General features: G+C 30.6%; 1 protein-coding gene across 1 annotated transcript; it reads right to left on the reverse strand.

Moving 5' to 3' along the window:
* Positions 1–836: 836 nt before the first annotated feature.
* On the reverse strand, positions 837–14,088 carry LOC148302218 (uncharacterized). The gene is made up of 5 exons (XM_088271944.1): positions 13,848–14,088; positions 12,086–12,218; positions 9,373–11,564; positions 5,506–5,633; positions 837–1,329 (listed from the first exon to the last, which is right to left on the reverse strand). Exons 1-5 carry the CDS (start codon positions 13,994–13,996, stop codon positions 1,100–1,102), a joined length of 2,832 nt encoding a protein of 943 aa, XP_088128070.1. The 5' UTR covers positions 13,997–14,088; the 3' UTR covers positions 837–1,099.
* Positions 14,089–27,519: the final 13,431 nt, after the last annotated feature.

The raw sequence follows: 27,519 nt of genomic DNA on the forward strand, positions 1-27,519 counted from the left end.
TTTAAAACTAACGCCAATTATATTTAATTATATTTTGAAACAAATGAACAACATAATTGAAATAAAATAATATACAGTACACCAAAAGATTAAAAGTATGATATACGAATAGAATTAGAAATATTAAAACATAATTAAATTAGTTGCATCAATTTTCGAAGCTTTAAACAAAAAATCAACATCATATAGGATTCAAATAAAAAAATATTGATTGTTTTACCCATAAGTAAGAAGAAAAAAATCTCAAGTTATTTTATTTTGAAAGATTCAGTAATTGAAGTATCATGTACTGATTGTGTCATGATGAAAGGAGAAAGGCAAAAGGAATAAAATTATGTAAGGAGTTGAGTATGAAATGAAATGATGGACACTTAGGGTTCCAAGAATACATAAAATATTTCAGACGTTTCTTCCTCACGCATAGTAAGATTAGCAGAAAGATGTAATTTTCATTCATTCCATAGTCTTTTGTGTAATTATCATTTTAAAACACTACATAATCCAATCCAATCATCTAATTTAAATTTCTTTTTTTTAGAAAAATTATTTAAAATTATGGTTTTCAACCCCTTTTTGTTGTGAATATAACATAGATTTTTACTAGCCTCTTACCAGTGTGATAATGTTGGTAATAACGAAACCCGGTCGCAGGTCAAAGAAAATAAATATGGAAAAACTAATACAATGTACTCTATATTCTATATATATATATATATATATATATATATATATATATATATATATATATATATATATATATATATATATATATATATATATATATATATATATATATATATATATATACGAATTCATCATTAATACATAGAGTTTCATTAGAGGTATTACGAGTATATAAACGTTTGTATCTCGATGTTCAAAATATACAAATTCATAAAGTATAAACTAACACATTTTTACAAGTCATATTTTAAAAAAAAGCTAACTTATATTAAATTTAAGGGTAAATGACTAAATAGATGTTGTTTGATATTTTCCACATTCTGTCGATACTATTTCTTTGTAAATATTAATTAGATTGTAAAAAATTTTGCATTGCTAAATTCTCATAAAAAATATTTCATTAGTAAAGCTAGCTTTAGAAAATGGCTGTCTCAGTAGAAGAGTTATAGCTTGGGAGTGTTTCAGTTTCATTTGCATCTGAAAAGCTATAAGAATCAAGTCTTAGCTTCCTATCCTCTTCGTCTTCTTCTTCTTCCATATCCCTATCCAGTAGATGTGTGGCTGAATATAGAGGATTATTAGTCATATTCATGGGGTCATTCACTGCCCTTGATGTCACAAATACGGTGTCATATTTCCAATCACCTGAAATTATAAATATAACATTTTATTATGTATTTCAGGAAAAGGGTAAAAGTACAACAATTATGCGTAAAGGAAGATGAAAGGATAAAAAAATATTACTCCCGTGAAATATTTTTCATATTATTTTTTGATATCTTATCAAAGATGAAGAAGAATATGGAAGTCTGGGCATTTACGAGGCTGACGACCGTCATAGGCTGAGATGTCAAAGAATAATATGAAAAATACTCCTATAATTGGAGACAATCCAGATTTGTGAATTTAATAAATATTTCAATTAAATATTTAAATTTAATAAATTTGTAATATTTAAGGTATTTCTTTGTGAAATCATAACACCATTATATGTAATCAACGATCAAGATAACACTTCGTTTATATGATACAGTGTCCTATGCACCATCGGGTGCACATGAGGGCTTAAAAAAAACTTTAAATGTATCAACAATAAAACAACACGGAATAAAAAATAATTATCATAAATTATCAACAATTAGTCCGCCTCCGTAGTGTAATCGTCAGCACGCTCGGCTACCGTTCTGGAGGTCCCGGGTTCGATTCCCAAGGGGGTAAAATAAAGATAAGTGATTTTTTCACTGTAATATTTATTCAATATTACCATGGACTGGTACCTGAAGTGGAGGGCTGATCACCTTTCCTTCATGTATAAACGATCAAGATAAAACTGCGTTAATATGACACAGTGCCCTATGCACCATCGGGGTGCGGATAAGGGTTTTATTATTATTATTAGATATAATCAACATTATACAGATTTTATATTCAAACTTACTCAATTTTAAGTCTTAAATGCCCATTATATATTGAATGATAAAGAATATTTTATTTTGTGGAAGTTGGTTCAAACAATACGGTGTTTTAAGCGCTAAGCGTTTTGGGTATCACCATTTACACAGCGTTATTTGAACGAAAATCATCGTTGCGAAAAATAGCAATTTGAGATCTCAAAGTGTACACATTACGAGATTTCTCTTTTCGTAATAACAGTAACAGCACGTATTAAAGTCGAGATAAAAGACTAGCTATAAGTTTGCCAGCAGAAAATGAGGAGTGATTCATCATCAGAACATTTACAAGCTCATCATATTCTTATTGTTAAATCTTTCTTTTATTTTTTTTGTACGCTCCAGACATTCTTAACGGAAAAATAACATTTCTCCTTAGCTCTTTGCCCATCCTTGTTGCTTAAGGCCCTACATACGTTACATAGCAACTTATTTTTATTTAAAACACCGTTTTGTGTTGAAAAAATTAGTTTTTTCACTACCCATTATATTGACAACCACACAATTCAAAATTTTGGAAGTTCTATATACATTTATGAACCAATTTTGAAACATTATTCTTGAATCACTAAAACTTCACTAGAGACATCTATTGGTGAGATGAAAAGAATTTTTTATTGAGCAGAAACTCTTTTATTAGTATGTAAGGTCCGAATCCTGGATTATAATCACACACATGAGAAACGCAAGAAAATATCATTTTCATTTTTATTATTTTAGCTTATAATTTGACCAGATAATTTTTTTACAACATTTTAAGTGTGTCCAAATACTTATTTTTGTACCTATTATCTAAAAAACCGCGCACGAAGGCATGACCGTAGACTTTCGTGGTCGTCTGTGTTCTGAAATTAAATTTTCAGAATTCCCCCTTAATAAGGGACTTATATTTATAGGGAAGAAAAAATAATGCACATATCAATCAGTCAATTATTCATTGAGTGAACAAGTATTCTATTTTGAAAGGAATTTTAAACGATATCTTTATAAGTAAAAATGTAAATCTCAATTTGTCCAAAACCTTCCAATGACACCCAACGATTGCTTTGAAATTTTAACACACCGTAGCTTTTGAATATGCGTATTTTTATTTTAAAATGTTAGTAAAAATAAAAATGTTAGTTTCTTCGAAATCTCAAACCATCTAAAATTATTCACCATTTGCTTTAAAATTTTGACACAACGTTGTATTACTTTAAAGAGACAGGTAAAAATTGCCGATTTTGAAAAATATTTTTTAACCGCAATGGCAGTACCATCTGTTGAATGTGACAGCAACACACGCAATACTAAACATCGCTCATGGCTCATGGCGTGGTGCTTGATAATGCCTAATTTAATTATTTTGAACGATTTATTTTAGACATTTATTTATTTTACTGTATTTTTTTGACGAAAATTTCTTCAAAAAGTTCGAAAAGTTTGTTCAAGAGACGATCCTAGATTCGACTAGCAGTTTTTTGTCATTTTATTTACTCTTTAACACCTTTTTAAAAAATCCATAATGAGAATTGAATAATAAGCATATTAATTACAAAGACAAACATTCAAAATATTCAGAATCTTATCACTACGAAAAAGTTTGTTTTTAATTAATACAGGGTGGCACAAAATTAATCATCTATCGGAAGATTTTATAATTTTTACAAATGGCGTCGTACGTCAATCATATTTGACATTTTTGAACTAACCAGCTGCAATATACAAACAGATTGATAAAACGGGCACAAATGTGTATCAACTCTGGTTGCAGCTACTTGAAGGATATTATCTCTTCCACACAATAAAAAAATGTAAAGGTCTAAAAAAAGATTTTCATTAATCAAAATCATTATTTGTATTTAGTAAAAAAGTAATTTAAAAACGAAATTGGATGATAAATTTTGCGCCACGCTAAATGTATTTGTATAGTTCAGCTGTCTTATTCACAAACGTCAAATATTATTGACGTAGGACGCCATTTGAAAAAATTATAACATCTTCTGAAATAGTGATTAATTTTGTGCCACACTGTACATGTTTATTTTTGCAATATTAAACCGTTTGTGGAAATTTAAGTAAAAGTTAATTATAGGTACGATAACGATGAATACTTTGAGTGTGTCCGAAGATAACCCGACTGCTCAAAAGCAAAACCATTGTCGGCGCCCAATGGTGCATAGGGCTCTGCAATGCAAAGAAGCAGTGTTATCTTGATCATTAAATAAACGAATGAAGGGTGATCATCCCTGAGATTGAGATACCAGGGTAATATTACAGAGTGAAAAATCACTAATATTTATCTCCACCTCCAGAGAATCGAACGCGGGACCTCTAGCACGGTAGACTAATACGCTAACTACTGCAATACAATATATATACACATATATTTACATACTATATAAATATATATATATATATATATATATATATATATATATATATATATATATATATATATATATATATATATATATATATATATATATATATATATATATATATATATATATATATATATATATATATATATATATATATATATATATATATATATATATATATATATATATATATATATATTGTCCGCCTCCGTAGTGTAATGGTCAGCACGCTCTGCTACCATTCTGGAGGTCCCGGGTTCGATTCCCAAGGGGGGTAAAATAAATATAGGTGATTTTTTCACTGTAATATTTATTCAATATTACCATGGACTGGTACCTGAAGCGGAGGGCTAATCACCTTTCCTTCATGTGTAAACGATCAAGATAACACTGCGTTAATATGACATAGTGCCCTATGCACCATTGGGGTGCGGATAAGGGTTTTATTATTATTATTATATATATATATATATATATATATATATATATATATATATATATATATATATATATATATATATATATATATATATAAATATACATATATATATATATATATATATATATATTATATATATAAATATATATATATATATATATATATATACATATATATATATATATATATATATATATATATATATATATATATATATATATATATATATATATATATATATATATATATATATAAATATACATATATATATATATATATATATATGTGTGTGTGTGTGTGTATATTTATTATTTCGGCATTCGCTTTGTGGTAAAACGTGATTAAATTATAAATAAAACACTTGTTTTTCACAACATGATTATTACATTGTAACGACTAGTTTCGAAAGCTACAGATGCTACCACCTACAGGTTTGATTATAAACTGTTATACAAACTGAAGTTTTTATTCAAACCCGTAGATAGAAGCATCTGTAGCTCCCGAATCTAATCACAAAAATATCTCAAGTGGTATAAAACAAGTGTTTATTATCTTTATGTGCACTTACTGGAATCACTTTCTGAGCCCCGGAACCTACTTCCGGTCCGGATGAACTTATCGATGCCAATCAATATAAGTCCGAAGACCAAGACTCCCGCCACCACTGATACGATGTCCCATGAATTATCCCCTATCCTGTAAAATAAATTTATATATTTTTCTTTATTTTCAATTCTTTTACGTTTTACAATACATATATTATAATTACAAGTACATAAAAATGTATGTTATTAAAACAAAAAAAGATCCCACAAAGGCATGGCCTGTGTGTGGGTGTACATTTTATTTCAGGTTATAATAAAAGGACACTGACAAGAATACAATAGATATCGAAAATAAAATAAGATAAAAATTTCTAATATAAACTACAAAAAGGCGATTCAGTTGGCTTGGTCATGTACTCCGCATGCCTCCTGAGAGCTTTATTCAAGCTTGCCTTTTTTACAAGGCATCAGGTTCGCGCCGCCCAGGACGACCACTGCTGACAATTTGTCGGCAGTTCTCGTCAGAGCTTCGGGACGCGGATCTGACTTGGGAGGATGCAAGGGAGCTGGCAGCCGACAGAAAAGCCTGGAGACAGTTTGTGGACTCCATATGCTCCACCTAGGGAGCGGATATGGTTAAAAAAATAAAATAATATAAACTACAAATATTTGATTTTAACAGAAAACAAAACAATCAAAAAGATGAAAATGAAAAAAGTTAGAAAATATGTACTTTATGAGTTATACGTTTAAAGAAGAAGGTACCTACTTCAACTGTTTGTTTAATAAATAATTTAAGCACAATTTAAAATTTTAACAAACTTAGGTAATTAATGTCTAACATATAGTCTTTGTGGAATGAATTAAAGAGCTTAGGAGTATGAAAAATAAGTGTCTTTGCCCGAGTCTAGATTTAAAAAAAGGGATTTCTAGTAAATTATTCATTATTTGGCTAGATCTATTCATATTTTTAGGAAAGAAATTAAGCTTTTTATTGAGCAGAAACTCTTTCATTTGTATGTGAGGTCCGAATCCTGGATTATATTCACATAGAATCGGAGAATGTTATACATGTGTAAAGTGATCACTTAAACCAGCTTATGACAGTCCTATTAATATATTATTAGATTAAAACCAATATTTTTAGCTTTTCCACATTATTTTTATTTGACCAGCGACCGGGTTTCGTCGTTACCGACATCATCAGACTGGTCACAAGTCTGATGATGTCGGTAACGACGAAACCCGGTCGCTGGTCAAATAAAAATAAAGTGGAAAAGCTAAAAATATTGGTTTTAATCTAATAATATATTAAAAATGCAATTCCATCACGAAGTGTCAGTGGATAATATAAATCTATTAAACAGTCCTATTACTTTAAAGAATAACCAAAATTATGAGCTTGGATACCCTCGAATTATTTGTGAATAATTATTTATTTCAAATAAAACTTTCCTAGACTTTTACAACAGAGATGTGACCTTTAAAGTAAATTAGTTGAATAACATAAGTGAAATGAAATGTATTTCGAGATGTGTTTTTCTACCTTGTATTTTAGTTCGGTAAAGAGAGTGTGAAATATACAAAATACTCGCTCTTTTCAGAAACTTCTCAGTAAACGGAAAAAGATATAAGCTGAGGAATATGAAAAATAAATAAATGTATTTTACTTTGGTCCGCGAGATGTGCTCTCATTTAAAATACATACACGCCTGCTCCTCAACCGTGATGTGCGACTTTTCTTTTTATAAAATCATGTATTTATTCCAGTTCGAAGACGGTATGTAATCCTTTATTTGTATATATACATAAACACTCTGTATCAGAGGCGTACATTCTATTTAGGCAGAAAAGCAGTGCCTACCCAGGATTACTCGCAATCTATATAGAAACACGACCAGTGCCTAGTATACCTTATCCTTACCCAACCCTACTGCGTACTCTAATTAAAAAAAATTCGTAGTAAAAAAAGTAGTAGCCGGGCCGGATTTTAGAAAAGAGATTTCCTACCGGGCTGTATGTATATATATATATATATATATATATATATATATATATATATATATATATATATATATATATATATATATATATATATATATATATATATATATATATATATATATATATATATATATATATATATATATATATATATATATATATACATATATACATATATATATATATACATATATATATATATATATATATATATATATATATATATATATATATATATATAAATATATATATATAGATATATATATATATATATATATATATATATATATATATAATATATATATATATATATATATAAATATATATATATATATATATATATATATATATATATATATATATATATATATATATATATACATATATACATATATATATATATATATACATATATATATATATATATATATATATATATATATATATATATATATATATATATATATAAATATATATATATAGATATATATATATATATATATATATATATATATATATATATATATTTATATTTATTTATATATATATATATATGTATAAATGTATATATATATATATATATATATATATATATATATATATATATATATATGTATATATATAAATATATTTATATATATATGTATACATATATATATATATATATATATATATATATATATATATATATATATATATATATATATATATATATATATATACATATATATATATATATGTATATATATATATATATGTATATATAAATAAAAGTTACTTTCCAATCTTATTTGATGTTATACTTTTTCAAGATAGAAACAGAATCATTGCATATCAGACATGTTGGCTTTGTTTTAAATTCCACGAAAAAATAGTTTATAGTCCATCTGTATTAAAAATATTCAGTTCCTCTGTTACTCTTCTCTTAATTAGTCCAACGTCTTTACTACTTGACGCCATTATGGATCTTGAAATCGTCAGGATAGTGAAATACGAATTACGCACGATGGAATGTTCTTTTGGTGGTTTTGTGTACACCAAAGGAAAAAATGTGTGATTTGCTCCGCGGGCCGCAAGCAGATACTTACTACCTTGTTTTAGATATATGTTTTATATTTTATACTTTACCCATTGTTAAACAAATGTCATGTCGATAAGAAATAACTGACGGAATAAAGTTCAGAGAACACAGGACTCCCCATACTAATGTGTATTAGAAGGAATTGTAGGTAAACCAACTGTCCCAGATTCACCCATTTATTATTGTATTTAAATTTTCGTACGAAAATCCATTTTTGTAATAAAATTATATGAAACCCTTACAATAATTGATATGTAATTATTATAACAGTGCACTGCTTAAATTTACTCAATTAAAATTCAACCTTGTCAGAAAATTTACATAAAATTATATTTTCTAACCCGTTTGTTTTTATTATATAAAAACAAACAAAAAAAGTGCTTTATAATATTTCTTGAATGTTTTTCGCAGATACTTTGTAGCACATTTTATGAACTTTATGAAATTTAATGACTTTGTCTTATCCACTTTTTTTATTATTAGTACACTTTAACCTACCGGTTTCAACAAGAACCTTGTCATCATCAGGGTTTATTAAATATCAAAGCATTAAAAACAAATAATTAATTTGGAGTATTTAATTAATTATGTGTATTTTAATGTTTTTAATGTTTTCGAATTTCATAAACCCTGACGATGACAAGGTTCTTGTTGAAACCGGTAAGTTAAAGTGTTCTTATATTAAAAAAGTGGTTAAAACAAAGTTGTTTAATTTTATAAATTTTATAATTTTATTAGTTATATGTAAAAAAATATATGTTTTTAGTTGTAACAAAATAAACAAGAACGTTTCTCATGTACATACCTAAGGTAATGAATTCCTGCTGTTACAAGTGAGATGCGGGGAGCTTCAACCACGGAGCAATTCTCTCCGCTAAATCCCTCATAGCAGATGCAAGTCCCGTTACTCATAAATCCTCCAACACATTCGCACACATCTGGTGCTATACAAGATTCACTGAAGCAAGGTTCCGTGCATACTGGAGTGCAATTGAATCCGATTCTCTCGTACCCTTCATTGCAAACACAATAGTCTGCCTCCAAACAAACACCGTTGTCACATCCGATACACACCGGTTCACAAGGTTTCCTCGGATCTGTCGTCATATAGCCATCGTTACAAGTGCATACGTCTGGTGAAGTGCAAGTACCGTTTCCGCAAGAATTAGCACACACGGGATAACACGTATATGGATCTATAGAACCGACATCATTTTCTTTTTCACATTTACATTTCTGCGCACATTCCCCTTCGACACAGTTTTGGTCACAAGTTTGATTACACGTATCACTTAGCCCGGAGTATCCCGCATAACACTTGCAAGTATCGGGAGCTACGCATTTACCATTTTGGCAAGGTTTGGAACAATGCGGCTTGCACGCGGATTTGTTTTGTTCGTCTTGAACGAATCCTTCTTTGCACGTGCAAGTATTAGGAGCTGTACATTTTCCATTTATGCAATCGTTTTGACAAACGGGTCTACAATAGTAAGGATCTGTCGCGTTGTTTGCATATCCGTTAAAGCAAGAACATTTATCTGGAGCCGAACAATAGCCGTGTGTGCATTTTCTCGGACAGAATGGGCGGCAGATATACTTATCGCTTTTATCCGGAATGTAACCCGAAATACACGTGCACGTTTCTGGGGCAGTGCATAACCCGAAAGTACAAGGCCCGGAACATTTAGGAACGCATACGTTGGGGTCTTCGGAAGGTACGTATCCTTTGTGGCATGTACAAACATTTGGCGAAGAACAAAAACCATGAACGCACGGTTTCTCACATTTGGGAATGCAGATTGAATTATTGAAGGGATCCGGCGAGTGATTGGGCAGACACGTGCACACCCCCGGCGCAGTGCATATTCCATTTTCGCAAACTGAACAAACAGGATCACATTTGAACTTTTGAATAGCATTCCGTTTATATCCGACGGAACATAAGCACGTGTCCGTCCCGACACATATTCCATTTTGACACGGTTCGGAACACATCGGCTCGCAAACGTTCCACAAATTAGTGACGAATTGATACGACTCGTTACATTCGCAAGTATCCGGACTTTTGGCGAATCCGTTAATACAATTTGGTACACATGTCGCTTGATTGATGGGATCTAAGATGAAGCCTTCGTTACAAACGCAGCGGTCGGGACCTACGCAAACTCCGTTGCGGCAACCCTCGTTACAAATAGGATTGCATAAGAGAGAATTATTGCTAGGGTGATCAAAACCGGGGTCACAAGTGCAAACGTCAGGCATGGTACATATTCCATTCACGCAAGACGTACTGCAGACGGGTATGCATTCATTTTGCAGTAAAGGGGTTTCCTCATACCCCGTGTCGCAGGCGCACTTTCCCGGTTCTACGCATATGGCATTTTGACACGGAGGATCACATATTGGATTACATTTGTACGGATCGATCTGATCGCGCGCATAACCGGGGTTGCATATACACAATTCAGCGGCGGCACAACGAGAATTTACGCAGGCCGTGGAGCATGTGGGCTCACAAACTGAGGTGCTGTTTAATCTTAGCTTGTAGCCTATATCGCAGCTGCACTTGTTGGGAGAGATGCATTGCCCATTTTGGCAAACGGGGTCACACTGTGGTTTGCAGGAAAACTTGTCCGAAGGATCAATACTAAAACCCGGAAGGCAAGTACATTCGTCAGGCTTAGTGCATGTTCCATTAGCGCATGTACTGTTGCACACGGGGGAGCATTTGGAATCGACCATTTTGTAGCCGACATCGCAAGAACATTTGTTGGGTGCTAGACAAACACCATTTTCGCATGCGTTCGGGCAGTACGGAATACATTTAATGGGATCAGTAGTATTTCGTACATATCCCGGAAGGCAGGTACAAAAATTTGGCTTAGAACAGATCCCGTAAGCACATGGATGAAGACATACAGGAAGGCACTTATTATTTTTAGAGTCGAAAGAGTACCCACTGCAACAATTTTTCACGTTTTTTCTATCACGGTATGTCTGGAAAAAAACCAACATGTATTATATTGAAAAGGCTATGTAAGTTATAAAATCACAATCACATGTTTATTCACATGAATTCAAAATAATTAAAAAAACTATTTTTTAGGGTAATGTTCATTTCAAGGGATTCGTTTTTTGTGACTTTATCACGTTTATTACCTATATCACATAAGCTTGTACGAATACGTGTATGTAGCTTCGTGTGCTTAAGCCATTGATAATTTAAACATTTTCTTCTGTATTATTAGTATTATTAACAATTTGTATATAAAGTATTTAAAAAACTTGAATGTGGTAATCGGCAGTTATTTTTGAGTAATGCATAGATATAAAAGAGGAGAAAATTGTTTGTAAATACAGATTGACGTTCCATTCTCTCTGCTTACCCCTGGGGATAAGGCAGTGATGCAATGTGACTGTTAATTAGCTAACACCGCGTTGATCCGATACTCTATGTACCATTTAGGGGTGGATAGGTGTGAAAAAATAGTAATGTACACTATGAATAATCAACATACCATCATTTTAGATCTGTTTCTTGGTACAAATCTTGTTAACACTTTACAGTTTGGTGTACCTTTTTTACAGTTTCCTAGAGTATATGTTTCTAGTTTTTTCTCAGTAAAAATTCTCCGTCGTTGGCTAACCATTCTGGAAAAATAAAATATATTTTATTCATAAATAGCATTCACTCATCTTCTCACCTTTATTCGCACCAAATAGAGCATTTCATCTTGATCGTTGCTTACACGAAGGCAATGTGATCACTCCTGCGCTTCAGGGACCAGTCTAAGGTAATACATAGTAAATATTGGAGTGCAAAAATTACTAATATTTATTTTTCACCCCCCCCCCCCTGGGAATCGAACACGGGACCTTCAGCACGGTAGCTAACTACGCTAACTATTGCACCACAGATGCGGACTCAAAATAACGTATTTCTTCCTATTAATATCTCAACACAGATGAAGAACAATATGGAATTCTGGGTATTTACAGGGCTTGCGACTTGTTACAGGCTAAAGTAAGTGATTACTTTACACACGCGTAATATTCATAATTCTACAGACGATTAACAACCACACTTCTCAAATTTGTGTAGTTGTTTGGTGTAGTTGTCAATCGCGGGTAGAATTGTGAATGCTTCAGGTGTATAAAGTGGTCACATAAACCAGCCAATGACGGTCGTAAACCTCGTAAATAAATACATCCAGACATCCGTATTCTTCTTCATCTGTGTTGAGATGTCAATATAAATAACTCCTAAATTGACAAAACCAGATTTGTGAACTTGGACACTCTTTAAAATATTCTGATTTGAAGGAACGTGTAAATCATATGATGCGCATGAATCAATTTATATAATATATATTTAATAATAGTGATAATTGTTTTGCCTTTTAGGAGAATTTTAAACATTATTTTATTTTATTTTATTAACTACAAGTCATTACAATATCCACAAAACGAGGTTTTTATATTTGCTGATATCGTAAATGTCATCAATTCACTTCACCCCCCCCCCCTGGGAATCGAACCCGGGACCTTCAGAACGGTAGCTAACTACGCTAACTATTGCACCACAGATGCGGACTCGAAATAACGTATTTCTTCCTATTAACATCTCAACACAGATGAAGAACAATATGGAATTCTGGGTATTTACAGAGCTTGCGACCTGTTAGGCTTAGTAATTACTTTACGCACGCGTAATATTCATAATTCTACAGACGATTAACAACCACACTTCTCAAATTTGTGTAGTTGTTTGGTGTAGTTGTCAATCGCGGGTAGAATTGTGAATGCTTCAGGTGTATAAAGTGGTCACATAAACCAGCCAATGACGGTCGTAAACCTCGTAAATAAATACATCCAGACATCCGTATTCTTCTTCATCCGTGCTGAGATGTCAATATAAATAACTCCTAAATTGACAAAACCAGATTTGTGAACTTGGACACTCTTTAAAATATTTTGATTTGAAGGAACGTGTAAATCATATGATGCGCATGAATCAATTAATATAATATATATTTAATAATAGTGATAATTGTTTTGCCTTTTAGGAGAATTTTAAACATTATTTTATTTTATTTTATTAACTACAAGTCATTACAATATCCACAAAACGAGGTTTTTATATTTGCTGATATCGTAAATGTCATCAATTCACTTCATGTATTATACATGTCTTTAAAATATTTTATCCCATCTTATGTTGAAATGTGTAATAATGCTACTAATAAGAGAAACTATAATGTAAATAATAAAAGCACTTACGAAATTTGTTTGTTACCACATACTCCTTCTTCTGCAGAATCAATTTCTAAAACAAGTGAAATCAAAAACAAAACCACCACCACATTTTGCACTAAAAAACTTTTCTGTTTAAAATATTGAAAAACACCCATTTTTAATTGCGTGCACATGCGGAACGGTTATATTTTAAATTAATGCTGAAATATTGTGTAATCTGAAAATTTGGTTTCGTACTGCAAAAACAATGAATAACATATTATTACTGTGAGAATTATCCTGCGAGAGTGCTATTGCGGGAACTGTGATAAACTTCTCAGTGGCGTGCGAATAATTCAATTTAATTATTATTTTTCTTTTAACTATTAAAAGCATTATAGATAAACTAATGACATATTTTTACTATTGCTTAGAAAAAGTGTTTGCCGATTAAAAGGCGTTATTTTCAACAAATTAATTACGTGATATGCGTAATAAAATATGCATATGTTTTTTGACCTTAGTTGTTTCATTAGCACATCTAAAACAACACCATAAAACTATTAATATCCATTTCGCAACCCTCGTGATCGTGGCCAAAATATTATTTTTTTCAACAGTCGTAAAAAATATTTGAGAAGGAAATTTTAATATTTGGACTTTGACAGGCCGGCCAATCAATGGTTGGTTTTAGGTGGTGACGCTTTAAACTGTGCGACACGAACCATTCTGCTCATTAATGAAACACTATACACACACACACACACACACACACACACACACACACATATATATATATATATATATATATATATATATATATATATATATATATATATATATATATATATATATATATATATATATATATATATATATATATATATATATATATATATATATATATATATATTTATAAATACACATATCGCTCACTCCTTTCAACAACGATATGTATAAAAAGCCGTCAACTTTAGGTTGTGCATGTTTTTGGAATGCCTAAAAAATGTACTATATCCCAGCAAAATCAGCTTATTTTTAACTTAATATTTACAGGGCAGAAAGTGTTTTCGCATTTTGAAGAAAAGGTATTGTTTATTTATTTTTTTAAATATACTTAATATTTTTCAAATGGAGAAAAACATTCAGGTTTTACCTAAAAAGATCTGTTGCACAGTAAAAAGTTCAATAAGTGGCTTGGTATTTATTTTTAATATATTTTATTATATTTTTAAACTTTAAAAACGATCTCCTGAAAGATCAAGTTTTTTGATTTTTGACGTTGTTGAAAGGAGTGAGAGATTTATCAATCTTTTCATGAATTTAATTTGAGAATGAAGATTCGGGTTAATATTGTTTTAATACAATTAAATTAATTCGGGTTGTGGTCCCGTGGTTAGTGTCGCTGACTCTTAAGTCAGAGTTTCTCGGTTCGAACCCACTCTACTACAATTTCATACCTATTTCTAATAATGAGCCGCTTAGGCTCACAAAAATAGTATGAAATTGAAATATTTGTTTAAATAATAAAAACACATTTCTTAAATCAATTAAATTAAATTAAATTAAAAAAAAACGCAAAATGGACGCCTCTGCCAACAGTATCACAGGATGTAGAATAGGAGTAAAAAATATGTATTATTTATCAATGCGTGTGCCATATTATTATGTGTACATATGTGTTATGCGATATATGGTTTCGCAAAAGGAACAACGATACTAATTGATATTTAATTAAGTATCACAAATTTTTGAAATAAGGTTTTTTATTCCGATATAATATAAGCAACAATTTACCAATAAATAATATTTTCAATTGCAATAAATATACATTCTTCCATTTCTAAACCTCTGTCTATACCAGATGGTGCACAGGGCACTGCATTGAAACGGTGTGATATAACTTGATATTCAATTCCATGAAGTTAATGAAGATGATTTATTACTCTAAATCATTTTATTTTTAGGAGTGGGATGTATTCGATGGGATACAAATGACACAAGTGAAGGAACTCAGGGTTTAGGATATTACCGATATATTTTGGGAAAAAAATGGAGGATGAATATTAGTTAGGAAAATGAGCATAGCAGCAATGATTAGGGCACGCGTGCATAATTCTCTTTAAATATGTTTTTTTACTTGGAGTCTTTAATATTCTATTGTAATATTATTTGTACTATTAAAATAAAGTAAAAGTTTATTGTATGCGTACCTTTTCACTTGTTTATTAACCAATAACCACATTCGGATATTGAAGAGCATCATTGTAATGATAAAAAAATCACGCTATGGATGTCCGTCATGTATAAAGTTTTTACCTTGTTTATTTGTCTGCCTCCATAGTGTAATGGTCAGCACGCTTGGCTACCGTTCTGGATGTCCCGGGTTCGATTCCCAAGGGGGTAAAATAAATACAAGTGATTATTTCACTCTAATATATATTCCATATTACCCTGGACTGGTACCTGAAGCGGAGGGCTGATCACATTTTCAAGAAAACACTGCGTTTATATGATGCAGTGCCCTTTGTACCATTGGGGTGCAGATAAGGGTTTGAAAAAAATGAAATTATTGTTAAGTGTAACAGTAAAATTCAAAAATATATTTGTTCATTTCCATTTACCTAACATCTTATTAGATTTTATTTATAAGATTTTAACTTAATCATAATAAATAAACAATTTTATTAAACCAATGGAATCAAAAAGGATTATTGAAATAATAAAAACGATACGTACAAAAAATCCAATAATGTTATAGAAAATCTGCGCAAGTGAAAAAATATTTAAAATTAGTTTTGAAAAGGTATACTTGAATATTATAGTGGTAATCGATCCATGATTCTAGGTTTGTTTCAAAAGTTGAACTGTTCCACGTCACCTACCCTAACACCCTCGAAGGAACATCGACTAATTTAATATTTAATAACACTTTAAATTGCAACATTTTAAATAGTTTATTCTAGACAGTCCACGATTGTATCTATTAAAACATTCATATATCATTCATGCAATTCGATTGGCAACATATTTATTTTCCATATTATCACAGGATATAGGGTACATCAAAATTAAAGGTCATCGCACATCACGAGCATTGAGACACATGACAATGAGAAGTCTTTGTACGAGCGAAAATGATTCACTGTGAACAGATAAATTTATAAATAATGTATTTATCTCCATAAAAAATTAACAAGTATTTATCCCAATAAAATAAAACAAAACTTTGTTTATAACTAATTTTTTTATTGGTACATTTTTTCTCCAACCGGTTTCGACAACAACCTGGTCATTATCGAGGTTAAACATGTATATAACATATTTAACCCTGATAATGACATAAGCACATGTTTAACCCTGTTTAAACCTGATGAGTACGTGATGATTACCAATAAAAAAGTGGTTAAGAACAAAGTTGTTTCATTTTATATAGTTTATAAAACATGCTATAAAGTAAAAAAATATACAAAAATTATCCCTAAGTATTGCACCCATCACTTATTCAAGCTGGATTTTTTTTTAAATATCAAGTTGCAACACCTTTATATTATTATTTTTTTATATACCTTTCTATTGATATTTCATCCAAAGGGTGAATAATTCAGTGTCCGAAATAATAAATAATAATAATAAATCTTTGATATTTTTGTTCAAAATACCAAACTAAAAAATAAATCACCTCCCTCCACTTAAAAAAATCAGTCTCTCTAACACCAAAACATCCAAAACATACAAAAACGTCACATCTACCCCTTCTTTTGTTTCTCTTTATCTCTTTCAATTCTCTTACCTGATCCTATCAACTATACCATCCTTATAAATTATTACCGCTTTATTGTAGTCATCTCATTATTAATTTCAAATGTGTATTAAATTTGTATATTTATCATGTGCCCACTGTTTCAAATATATACAAAAGATATATTAATTTCATCGATTAGACTAGTATTTTGAAGCAATAGCAGAAAATATACACATACGTGAAAACATACAAATATACACATGTAGTAAAAAAAATTACAATAACGTAATTAATATAGTTTGAAGTAGGTTTTTATTTTTTTTTATAAATTTAAATGTACATAAATAATAGCACATATTATAAAAAATAAGTGGCATAAATACAATATCACATATTTTATTCATTATTTCGGCATTTACTTAGTGGTATAAAAAATTATGAAATTTAAAATTAAAAACACATTTTTTTTACCACTTGAGTTTATTTTATGACGACTAGTTTCGGAAGCTATGCTTCCATCTTCAGGTCTAAATGTAAACTTACAACTCAAGTGGTAAAAAAGTGTTTTCAATTTTAAACAATATCGCGTAATAAATAAAATGAAACTATTTGGTTTTTATTTAGCTTATCAACTTATTTACTGCTTTATTATACTTCAGTAAAGAATATTTAGTTATTTAATAAAATATATTATTAATTTATTTGGCATTAACTTTGTGGAATAATATGACGATTTAAATTTTTAGTTTGTACTTTCACTCGTTGATGAGAGCATCTGTAGTTCTAGAAACTTGACGTGTTTACATTAATAAAGTCGAATGTGATCTTATACAAGTCTTTTTTTGTTGCTGTTATATTTTTAAAAAAAAATTTCACTCATTTTTTAAAATGTTTTACTCTTACCTCACAACACCTAAAAATTCAACAACGTCCATTATAACGGATTTAATATAACCATGTATACACCGTGTTTTGAAAGTTCAACGTTTTCTATTTTTTATCGTCTTACTTTTAACAACATCCTGTAACGATTGGTCGAAAAGCAATTTTTCTGTGGTTGATTGGAAAGGTTAATTTATTTTAAACACACATGCAATCTGCATACAAATAGCATAAATTCTAGTAACTCATCCATATGTTGCATTGAGATTAAGAAAGAAGTGCGTGTGTGATTTTTTTACAGGAGTAATCTTATATAGTTACTTACATCGTATATAAAAAAGGAAAATATTGTAATGCATTTCTTTAAAACAATCTGTAGATGAAACTTTGATATTTATTTTGTTTATTTTATTTTAATTTTTAATTATTATGAAAGATTTGATTTAGGGACAGCTGTTATATATATAAAATAATATATATATATATATATATATATATATATATATATATATATATATATATATATATATATATATATATATATATATATATATATATATAATAATAAAACCCTTATCCGCACCCCCATGGTGCATAGGGCACTACGTCATATAAACGCAGTGTTATCTTGATCATTTACACATGAAGGAAAGGTGATCAGCCCTCCGCTTCAGGTACCAGTCCAGGGTAATATTGAATAAATATATAAATATATATAAATATATATATATATATATATATATATATATATATATATATATATATATATATATATATATATATATATATATATATATATATATATATATATATATATATATATATATATATATATATATATATATATATTTATATATATATATGTATGTATTATATATAGATATAAATATATATATATATATATATATATATATATATATACATATATATATATATATATATATATATATATATATATATATATATATATATATATATATATATATATATATATATACATATATGTACTATTTATAAATATAAATAGTATTTCTTGAAATATCGTTTGAATTTCTAATATTATATTATATTTATTAGATATTTATTTTGACAGCAGATAATAATGTAAAAATGTGTTTCCTGTAAAGGATATCCGTCTTATAAAAAATATTTTCCTTGTAACTTACGTACGATTTATTTTGTTTACCTGTAAATGTTATGTTATCTCAAATAAATAAATTTTATAATATATAAATACATATTCACTTTATAGACTTCCTGTACATGTAATATTTACGATATGTACTTCATTAGAAAAATTTCATTGGATAAAATAAATATGTATTGCTAAGCGTTTTACCTTCCTGTGTCTTTGACCTTTTAACAGTCTAGCGGGGTGATAAAATACATGCTGCAGAACGTCTAATAAACATATGTAAGAGAATCGGTATATGAAACACGTTATGAATAAATATTATAAGGCTTATTTATTATTGCGGTTAAAACCGCAACATTTGAATACGCAAACAAGCGCAATATTATAAACAAGACGTAAAAAAATATTTCTTCATTATTTTCATTTACTTACAAACATGTTTGGCATGTGGTATACTATATGAGATGCGTTTGCAATAAAATACGTGCCAAGATCATTTTAAGAATTTTGGTGTTGGTTATTTAAAATAATTTATATTTCGGATCTTTCGATATAAAAATCGAGGGACCAAATAATTGCATTTGATTAAATATTTATTTTATGAAAATCACGTATCTGGATTTTGGGCCAAAATAATATTATACACATAATAATACAACATTTTGAGTGTGTCCAAATACTTGTTCACAAAATCTGGATTATCTCCAATTACAGGAGTTATTTTCATATTATTGTATATGTTTCATATATGTGTGGTTGTCAATAATGGGTAGAATTGGTGAATGTTACTCGTGTGTAAAGTGATCACTTAAACCAGCCGATGACGGTCGTCAGCCCCGTAAATGCCCAGACTTCCATATTCTTCTTCATCTTTGATGAGATGTCAAAAAAAAATAACACATAATAATAATTTAAAAAATGTACAAGTATTAATATTTTCAATACAAATTTTATAAAGTGTGTATTATTGTACTTAAATCCTAAGAGTTTTTGCATAATTTTCTCCAAATATTGTATAAACCTGTGTTCGTTTTTATTTAACTATAAAAACATATGTACACATTTTGTCCGCCTCCGTAGTGTAATGGCCATCATGTAATGGTTATGTAAATTATGTATTAAGGAAAGGTGATCAGCTCTCCGCTTCAGGTACCGGTCCAGAGTAATATAAATAAATATAAGAGTGAAATAATCACTTATATTCATTTGATCTCCCTGGGAATCGAACCCGGGAACACCTCTAGAATGGTAGTTTTGCGTGGTGACCATTACACTACGGAGGCAGACAATATTGAATAAAAAAATATAAAATAAATCTACACTATGGAGACGAAAACAAACCGATATTTGAAAATTATATCTACTCGAATACTTAAATTATTATTAATTCTATTATTTCTTGACACCTCATTAAAGATGAAGAAGAATATGGATGTCTGGGCATTTACGGGGCTGATGACTGTCATAGGCTGGTTTAAGTGATCACTTTACACACGTATAAAATTCAAACCATTATTGACAACCACACTACTCAAATTCTTGGAAGTTATATGAACCAATTTAGAAACATTGTTCTTGAATCACTAGAACTTCACAAGAGACATTTATTGGTGAGATGAAAAGAAGCTTTTTATCGAGCAGAAATTCTTTTATTAGAATGTGAGGTCCGAATCCTGGATTATAATCACACACATGAGAAACGCCACCTTGTTCTTGAATAACTAGAACTAGTGAAGTACACGTGTGTAATGTGATCACTTAAAATAATAATAATAATAATAAAATTGGATAACTTATATAGCGCCATTTTCGTAAAAAAATACCTCAAGGGCGCTTCACTGTGAATGAATTGGGGAAAATATTATGGTGGAAATGATTTAGCAAACAAATGTGTTTTTAGTCTTTTTCTAAAGATCATCTCACTCTCACTATTTCTAACCATTGGTGGAAGAGCATTCCACGCCGTCGGTCCTGCAACAGCAAAGGCACGCTCGCCAAATTTAGTGCGTTGGTTGCGAGCTGGTAAGATCACTTTGCCCATTGCAGATGTTGTAGCCGATCGAAGCGTGAGACGTCTATCAGCCAATTCATCTGGAATACACAGCTCCTTAAGATACTCTGGAGCCATATTGTGTATTGATTTATACATGAGTAGGCAGAGTTTATACTCAACCCTTTCGGGAAAGCGTAACCAGTGGAGTTTGTGAAGTAGTGGGGTGATGTGACTGAATTTAGAAATTCCAAAAATTAGTCTCGCTGCTGCGTTTAACACTGATTGCATTCGAGTCATTTTATTGTTTGGTAGACCCGTGTATATACCGTTACAATAATCTACTCTCGATATTACAAACGCATTTATTAATTGACGGGCAGCATCAACTGGCAGATTCTTGCGAATGCTTTTAATTTGCCTTAGCTGATAAAAACATGTACTTGTTGTTTTGCTAATTTGAGTCTCAAGGGAGAGATCAGAATCTAAGAACACGCCGAGCAGTTTGACGGCCGGTGTAGTTGTACTCTTTGGATTGAGTGGTGTCGTGTTATAAATCAAATTCTGTCGTTTAGGTGTGGCTATCCAGAGATGTTCCGTTTTGGACGGGTTTAACGTCAATCTGTTTTCAGCCATCCATTCTCCTATTCTCTCAATGCACTTATTAATAGAGTCAACAAGTTTATATTTTTCCTCCGGCCTACAATAAAAATAAATTTGAGTGTCATCCGCATAGCAGTGAGACCACAATCCGTGTGACTTTATAATATTTTCTATGTCTTTCGTATATAGAAGGTATAGAAGAGGACCTAGGACTGATCCCTGGGGTACACCAGTAGAGACGGAATGATAAGGGGATTTAACTTTTTGAAAAATGACTGAATATTCACGTTCTCGAAGGTATGAGCAAAACCATGCAAGTGCTTTATCACAGATGCCGTATGTCTTCCTCAAGCGTTCCAGCAGAATATTGTGATCAACCGTGTCGAAAGCAGCACTCATATCCAAAAAGGAAACCAAAACAAGGTCACCAGCATCCACAGCAGTTATTATATCAGACAGTACTCTCACTACGCCTGTCTCTGTAGAGTGGTATCGCCTGTATGCCGATTGCCTCTCTGAAAACAACTTGCTATTTTCGACATACGTTGTCAGTCTATGGGCAACAATTTTCTCTATTATTTTTGATATGACAGGAAGGTTGGAAATTGGGCGGTAGCTTGAAAGGTCCTCGGAGTCCATCTGAGAATTTTTTATTAGTGGTGTAACGTTTGCCTTTTTCATGGCCCTTGGAACAATGCTTTTCTCCAGAGACATGTTTATAAGATCTCTTATAAATGGAGCAATCTCGTTAACACATTCTTTCAAAAGCCATGTCGGTAGTGGGTCCAGTAAACACTGTTTATTGGGCAAAGCATTAATAAGTTTTGTTACCTCACTTATATTTGTGGACTCGAAAAATTTCAGATACTGCAAGGCATTACAGGAAATTGTTGGATTTTTAACCAATGATGTTGCTTTCCGAATATTTTCGATTTTATTTTTGAAAAAAATAGCGAATTCGGAAGCAGTGGCTTGTGTGTTGATTTTAAGTTCACAATCTCCGCGGACAGATTGCAGACTTTGCCACAGGAGTTTCGGAGACGACCTATGTTCTCTAATTCTCGAACACCAATATGCAGATTGTTTTGATTGAATCAAAAATCTATTAGTGGTTTTAAACCAGCCTATGACGGTCGTCAGCCCCGTAAATGCTCAGACTTCCAAATTCGTCTTCATCTTTGATGAGATGTAAAAAAAAATATAAAAAATAACTCCTTTAATTGGAGATTATCCAGATTTGTAACAAGTATTTGGACACACTCAAAATGTTGTAAATTATTAATTTTGTTTTAAATGGACACTTTTTTTATAACTGGTAAAATACCATTAAAATTTTTACTGATTTATTATACAAGTAATGATGTTTTTCCGTTATTTTGCATACCCTTACAATGGCAGGCGCTCGCGCATTTTATTAGCATCGTGAACATTGATCTTCTTATCAAATATCACTAAAAATACGTTAATAGTAGTCCGCCAAGACACGTCTGGAATACTTGCGTGTTGGTGATTTAGATTCGGGACTTGGATTAATCTCAATTTGACACGCGAACGGTTAACAGGAAACTATACCTCTTTTCAGCGAACTCAAACCATTGTGACTGTTTTTTAGTCGCCATCACAATCAAGCCGGTATCGCGTACATTTGCAGTTTTAACGATTTGAAGTGGGTCGTTAAGCAATATTTACTGTAAAGCTACTCGGGGTAGGTTAGTAAGTGTATTTTCTTGTATTAACAAAACTGGGAATCCATCTTTTTCGTTTCTCCGTTTTAATATTTTTATAAAATTAAGAAAGGTGTGTTGAGATGGTTTGGACGTGTAGAAAGAATGGGCGAGGAAAGAACGGTAAAACAAATTTATGAGGCGAATGTAAGTGGAAAAAGGAGCAGAGGAAGACCGAGAAAACATGGCACGATCAGGTATGCCAAATACTTGAAAGTGGTCAGGTTAGGAGTCGAAACAATCGGCGGATATGTATGAGGAGATGCATGAACGTGAAAGAGGCGAAGGATGTTTGCAATAACAGAGTGGTGTGGCGTTCTTTTCTCTCTGCCTACCCCTGCGGGGAAGTGGTTAGTGAAATGGTTAGTTAGTTGGTTAATATTTGTTTTGTCTCAGCTTGAATTCTTTAAAATTCAAAAAAAAAAATCACTCCTATCATGTTTATATTTGGACATACAATTTTTTTTTAACAGCTAGACTGCAGGACTCCAATTAAACGTAATCAATTTATAGTTAAATTAAGTTAAAGTCTTTCATATTTTATGATTAAGTAATATTATATCTGTCCGCCCCCGTAGTGCAATGGTCAGCACGCTCGGCTACCGTTCTGGAGGTCCCGGGTTCGATTCCCAAGGGGGGTAAAATAAATATAAGTGATTTTTTCACTGTAATATTTATTTCATATTACCCTAGACTGGTACCTGAAGCGGAGGGCTGATCACCTTGCCTTCGTGTGTAAAAAAACGATTCAGATAACACTGCGTTTATATGACGCAGTGCCCTATGCACCATTGGGGTGCGGATAAGGGTTTTATTATAATATTATTTAATCAACTTGACATTGGCAAAAGCTAAATATTTTATATGCCATTTCATTTCCATATATATATTTTTTTAAATCTGGGAATCACATAAAATAACTTTTGTTGTATTTCGTCTTTACATATTACTTATAATGTGCAATATTAGTTTAATATTTAATATTCACATTTCAGGGATATTAGTATTCTGATATACTTATTAATTAATTAATATTTTTCAGATTTGTTTTCATCGTCCATCTTTCTCGATCATTAGGTATCTAGATAATTATTATTGTGCAATCTATGTATCTCATCACTTTATAGAACGTATATATAAATATATATCGTAGTCGTATAGGAGAAAGTGACCAACTAACAAAACGTTAAATGTTCAGGAGGGCCATTTAAGTCACTTTTGCATGGCAATAAAATCAACATCAATGCAGTTAGTCATCTTTAGCAAGTCGATATATTATGATATGTACTTCTAAATTCAAAATCGCTTTGGGATTTTTTTCAGGGCAATATTTTGCTAGTAAGATATTAAATAGTCAAAAATCAGATTTATGTATATATTTATATATATATATATATATATATATATATATATATATATATATATATATATATATATATATATATATATATATATAAATCATTATTATTGACATCTCATTAGATATGAACTAGTTATTGTTCTCAATTATGTAGACATTTAGCTGAAGTCCAAGTATGTCATGAAAACCCAAAGGGTTATCAATTACGATTTCATCTTTAGGTATTAAGAAAATAACATAAAAAAGTAACCATCATGCCGCTTCCCCGTAGGGGTAGGCAGAGAGAATAGAACGCGACACCAATCTGTCTCTCCAAACACCTCTTCCAAATTCATGAATTTCCTCATACGTACCCGCCTATTATTCCGACTCCTTCCCTGATCACTTAAAAATATTTTTAATACTTGATCATGCCAAGTTTTCGTCGATATTTCTCTGTTTCTATTGCCAATCACTCTTGCCTCATAAATCTGTTTAACTATTTTTTTCTTCACTCATACGATTCACATTTCCAAACCATCTCAACACACATTTCTTTACTTTATAATACCTTTCTTGGCCTTTCAATCCTTATATTACTATTCTAACATGTCGCATACATTGTCTTGCCGCACATTCGTCTAAAATAATAATTAAAAATAATTCAGTGGTAACACTGAAGTGCGATATTATATGATTTCACCTGAAAAAGGTATTTTTTCTTCGTCTTCAAACCCTTATCCGCACCCAAATGGTGCATGGGGCGCTGCATCATATAAAGGCAGTGTTATCTTTATCATTTATACATAAAGGAATGGTGATCAGCCCTCCGCTTCAAGTACCAGTCCAGGGTAATATGGAATAAATGCAAAAGTGAAAAAGTCACTTTTTTTTAACACCCTCTGGGAATCGAACGTGCGTGCTGACCATATTACACTTCGAAGGCGGACGAGATAAAGGCACGTTTACATATCGCTCACTCCTTTCAACAACGTCATAAATCAAAATTCGTAAATTTTCAGTTGTGCGTGTTCTCGGAATGCCCAGAAAATGTACCATATCCTAGCAATAGCGGCATATTTTTAACTTAATATTTACCCGCTACAGGGCAGAAAGTGTTGTTTTTGCATTTTGAGAAATTGAATTTGAGGTTTATTTATTTTTTTAACATACTAAATATTTTTCAAATGGAGAAAAAACCTTCAGGGCTTACCTAAAAAGATCTCTTGCACAGTATAAAGTTCAAAAGTGGCTTGATATTTAATTTTAATACATTTTATTATATTTTTAAACTTTAAAAAAGTTCTCCTGAAAATCATGTGTTTTGATTTATGACGTTCTTGAAAGGAGTGAGTGATATATAACATATATTTTTGAATTCATAGCTATAGAAACCGCTTTTTCTAGTGTTCATTTTTACTTTTTTATTTATATTTTTATTTACTGGGTTAGATTGCATATTTTTGAGTTTTAAATGATTCATTAGTCAACAGCAGTACATAATTATAATAAACGTTGCAGTATTTAAATGGTAAATGCAATTGTCCCCGCAGACAACGAATTTAATGATAATTATGATGTTCATTTTAAAGGAATAATGTCATCATTATAATAATATGATTATTCATTAATAACGTTATTAATGCAGCCATGTTTTGATTAATAATATGTTGTGGTTTATATTAGAAGAATGAGGTCAAGACATATGGTAAAGCAATAAACAGTATCGGTAGATGCGGTAAACAAACGTTATTCCTAATTTTCAAGAGAGATAAGGTTAGATATTTGATGGATCAATTCGATGCCAAGTTTAATCATGTTAATATTTATTATTATTTTTTTATATATAATTTTCATTCATTTTTTAAACATTTCTACTTACAATCTTAAAATTAAAAACACATTTCTCTCCAAAAAAGAAACTAAGCTCTTGTGCTTGGAGAGGGACTTAGCTAGTTATGTTTGTTGGTAACACAATTTATTTTTAGTATACATTTTTTGTTTTTGTTTTTTTATTATTTTTTTTCATTCTTAGATTAACATATAATAAATTAATATTATGTATTATTTAGCATTTAAAAGTGTTAATTTTTTTATCTCTGTAGGAAGGTTGTTGAAGTACTAAGTTCCTACTTATAATTTTTTGACATCTCATCAAACATGAAGAAGAATATGGAAGTCTGGGCATTTACGGGGCTGACGACCGTCATAGGCTGGTTTAAGTGATCACTTTACACACGTCTAACATTCACCAATTCTACCCATTATTGACAACCACACTACTCAAATTCTTGGAAGT

The sequence above is a fragment of the Brachycentrus maculatus genome, unplaced genomic scaffold (genome assembly GCF_059751285.1).
Source record: "Brachycentrus maculatus isolate JH-2025_06_01 unplaced genomic scaffold, ASM5975128v1 h1tg000472l, whole genome shotgun sequence".
Taxonomy (NCBI): Eukaryota; Metazoa; Arthropoda; class Insecta; order Trichoptera; family Brachycentridae; genus Brachycentrus; species Brachycentrus maculatus.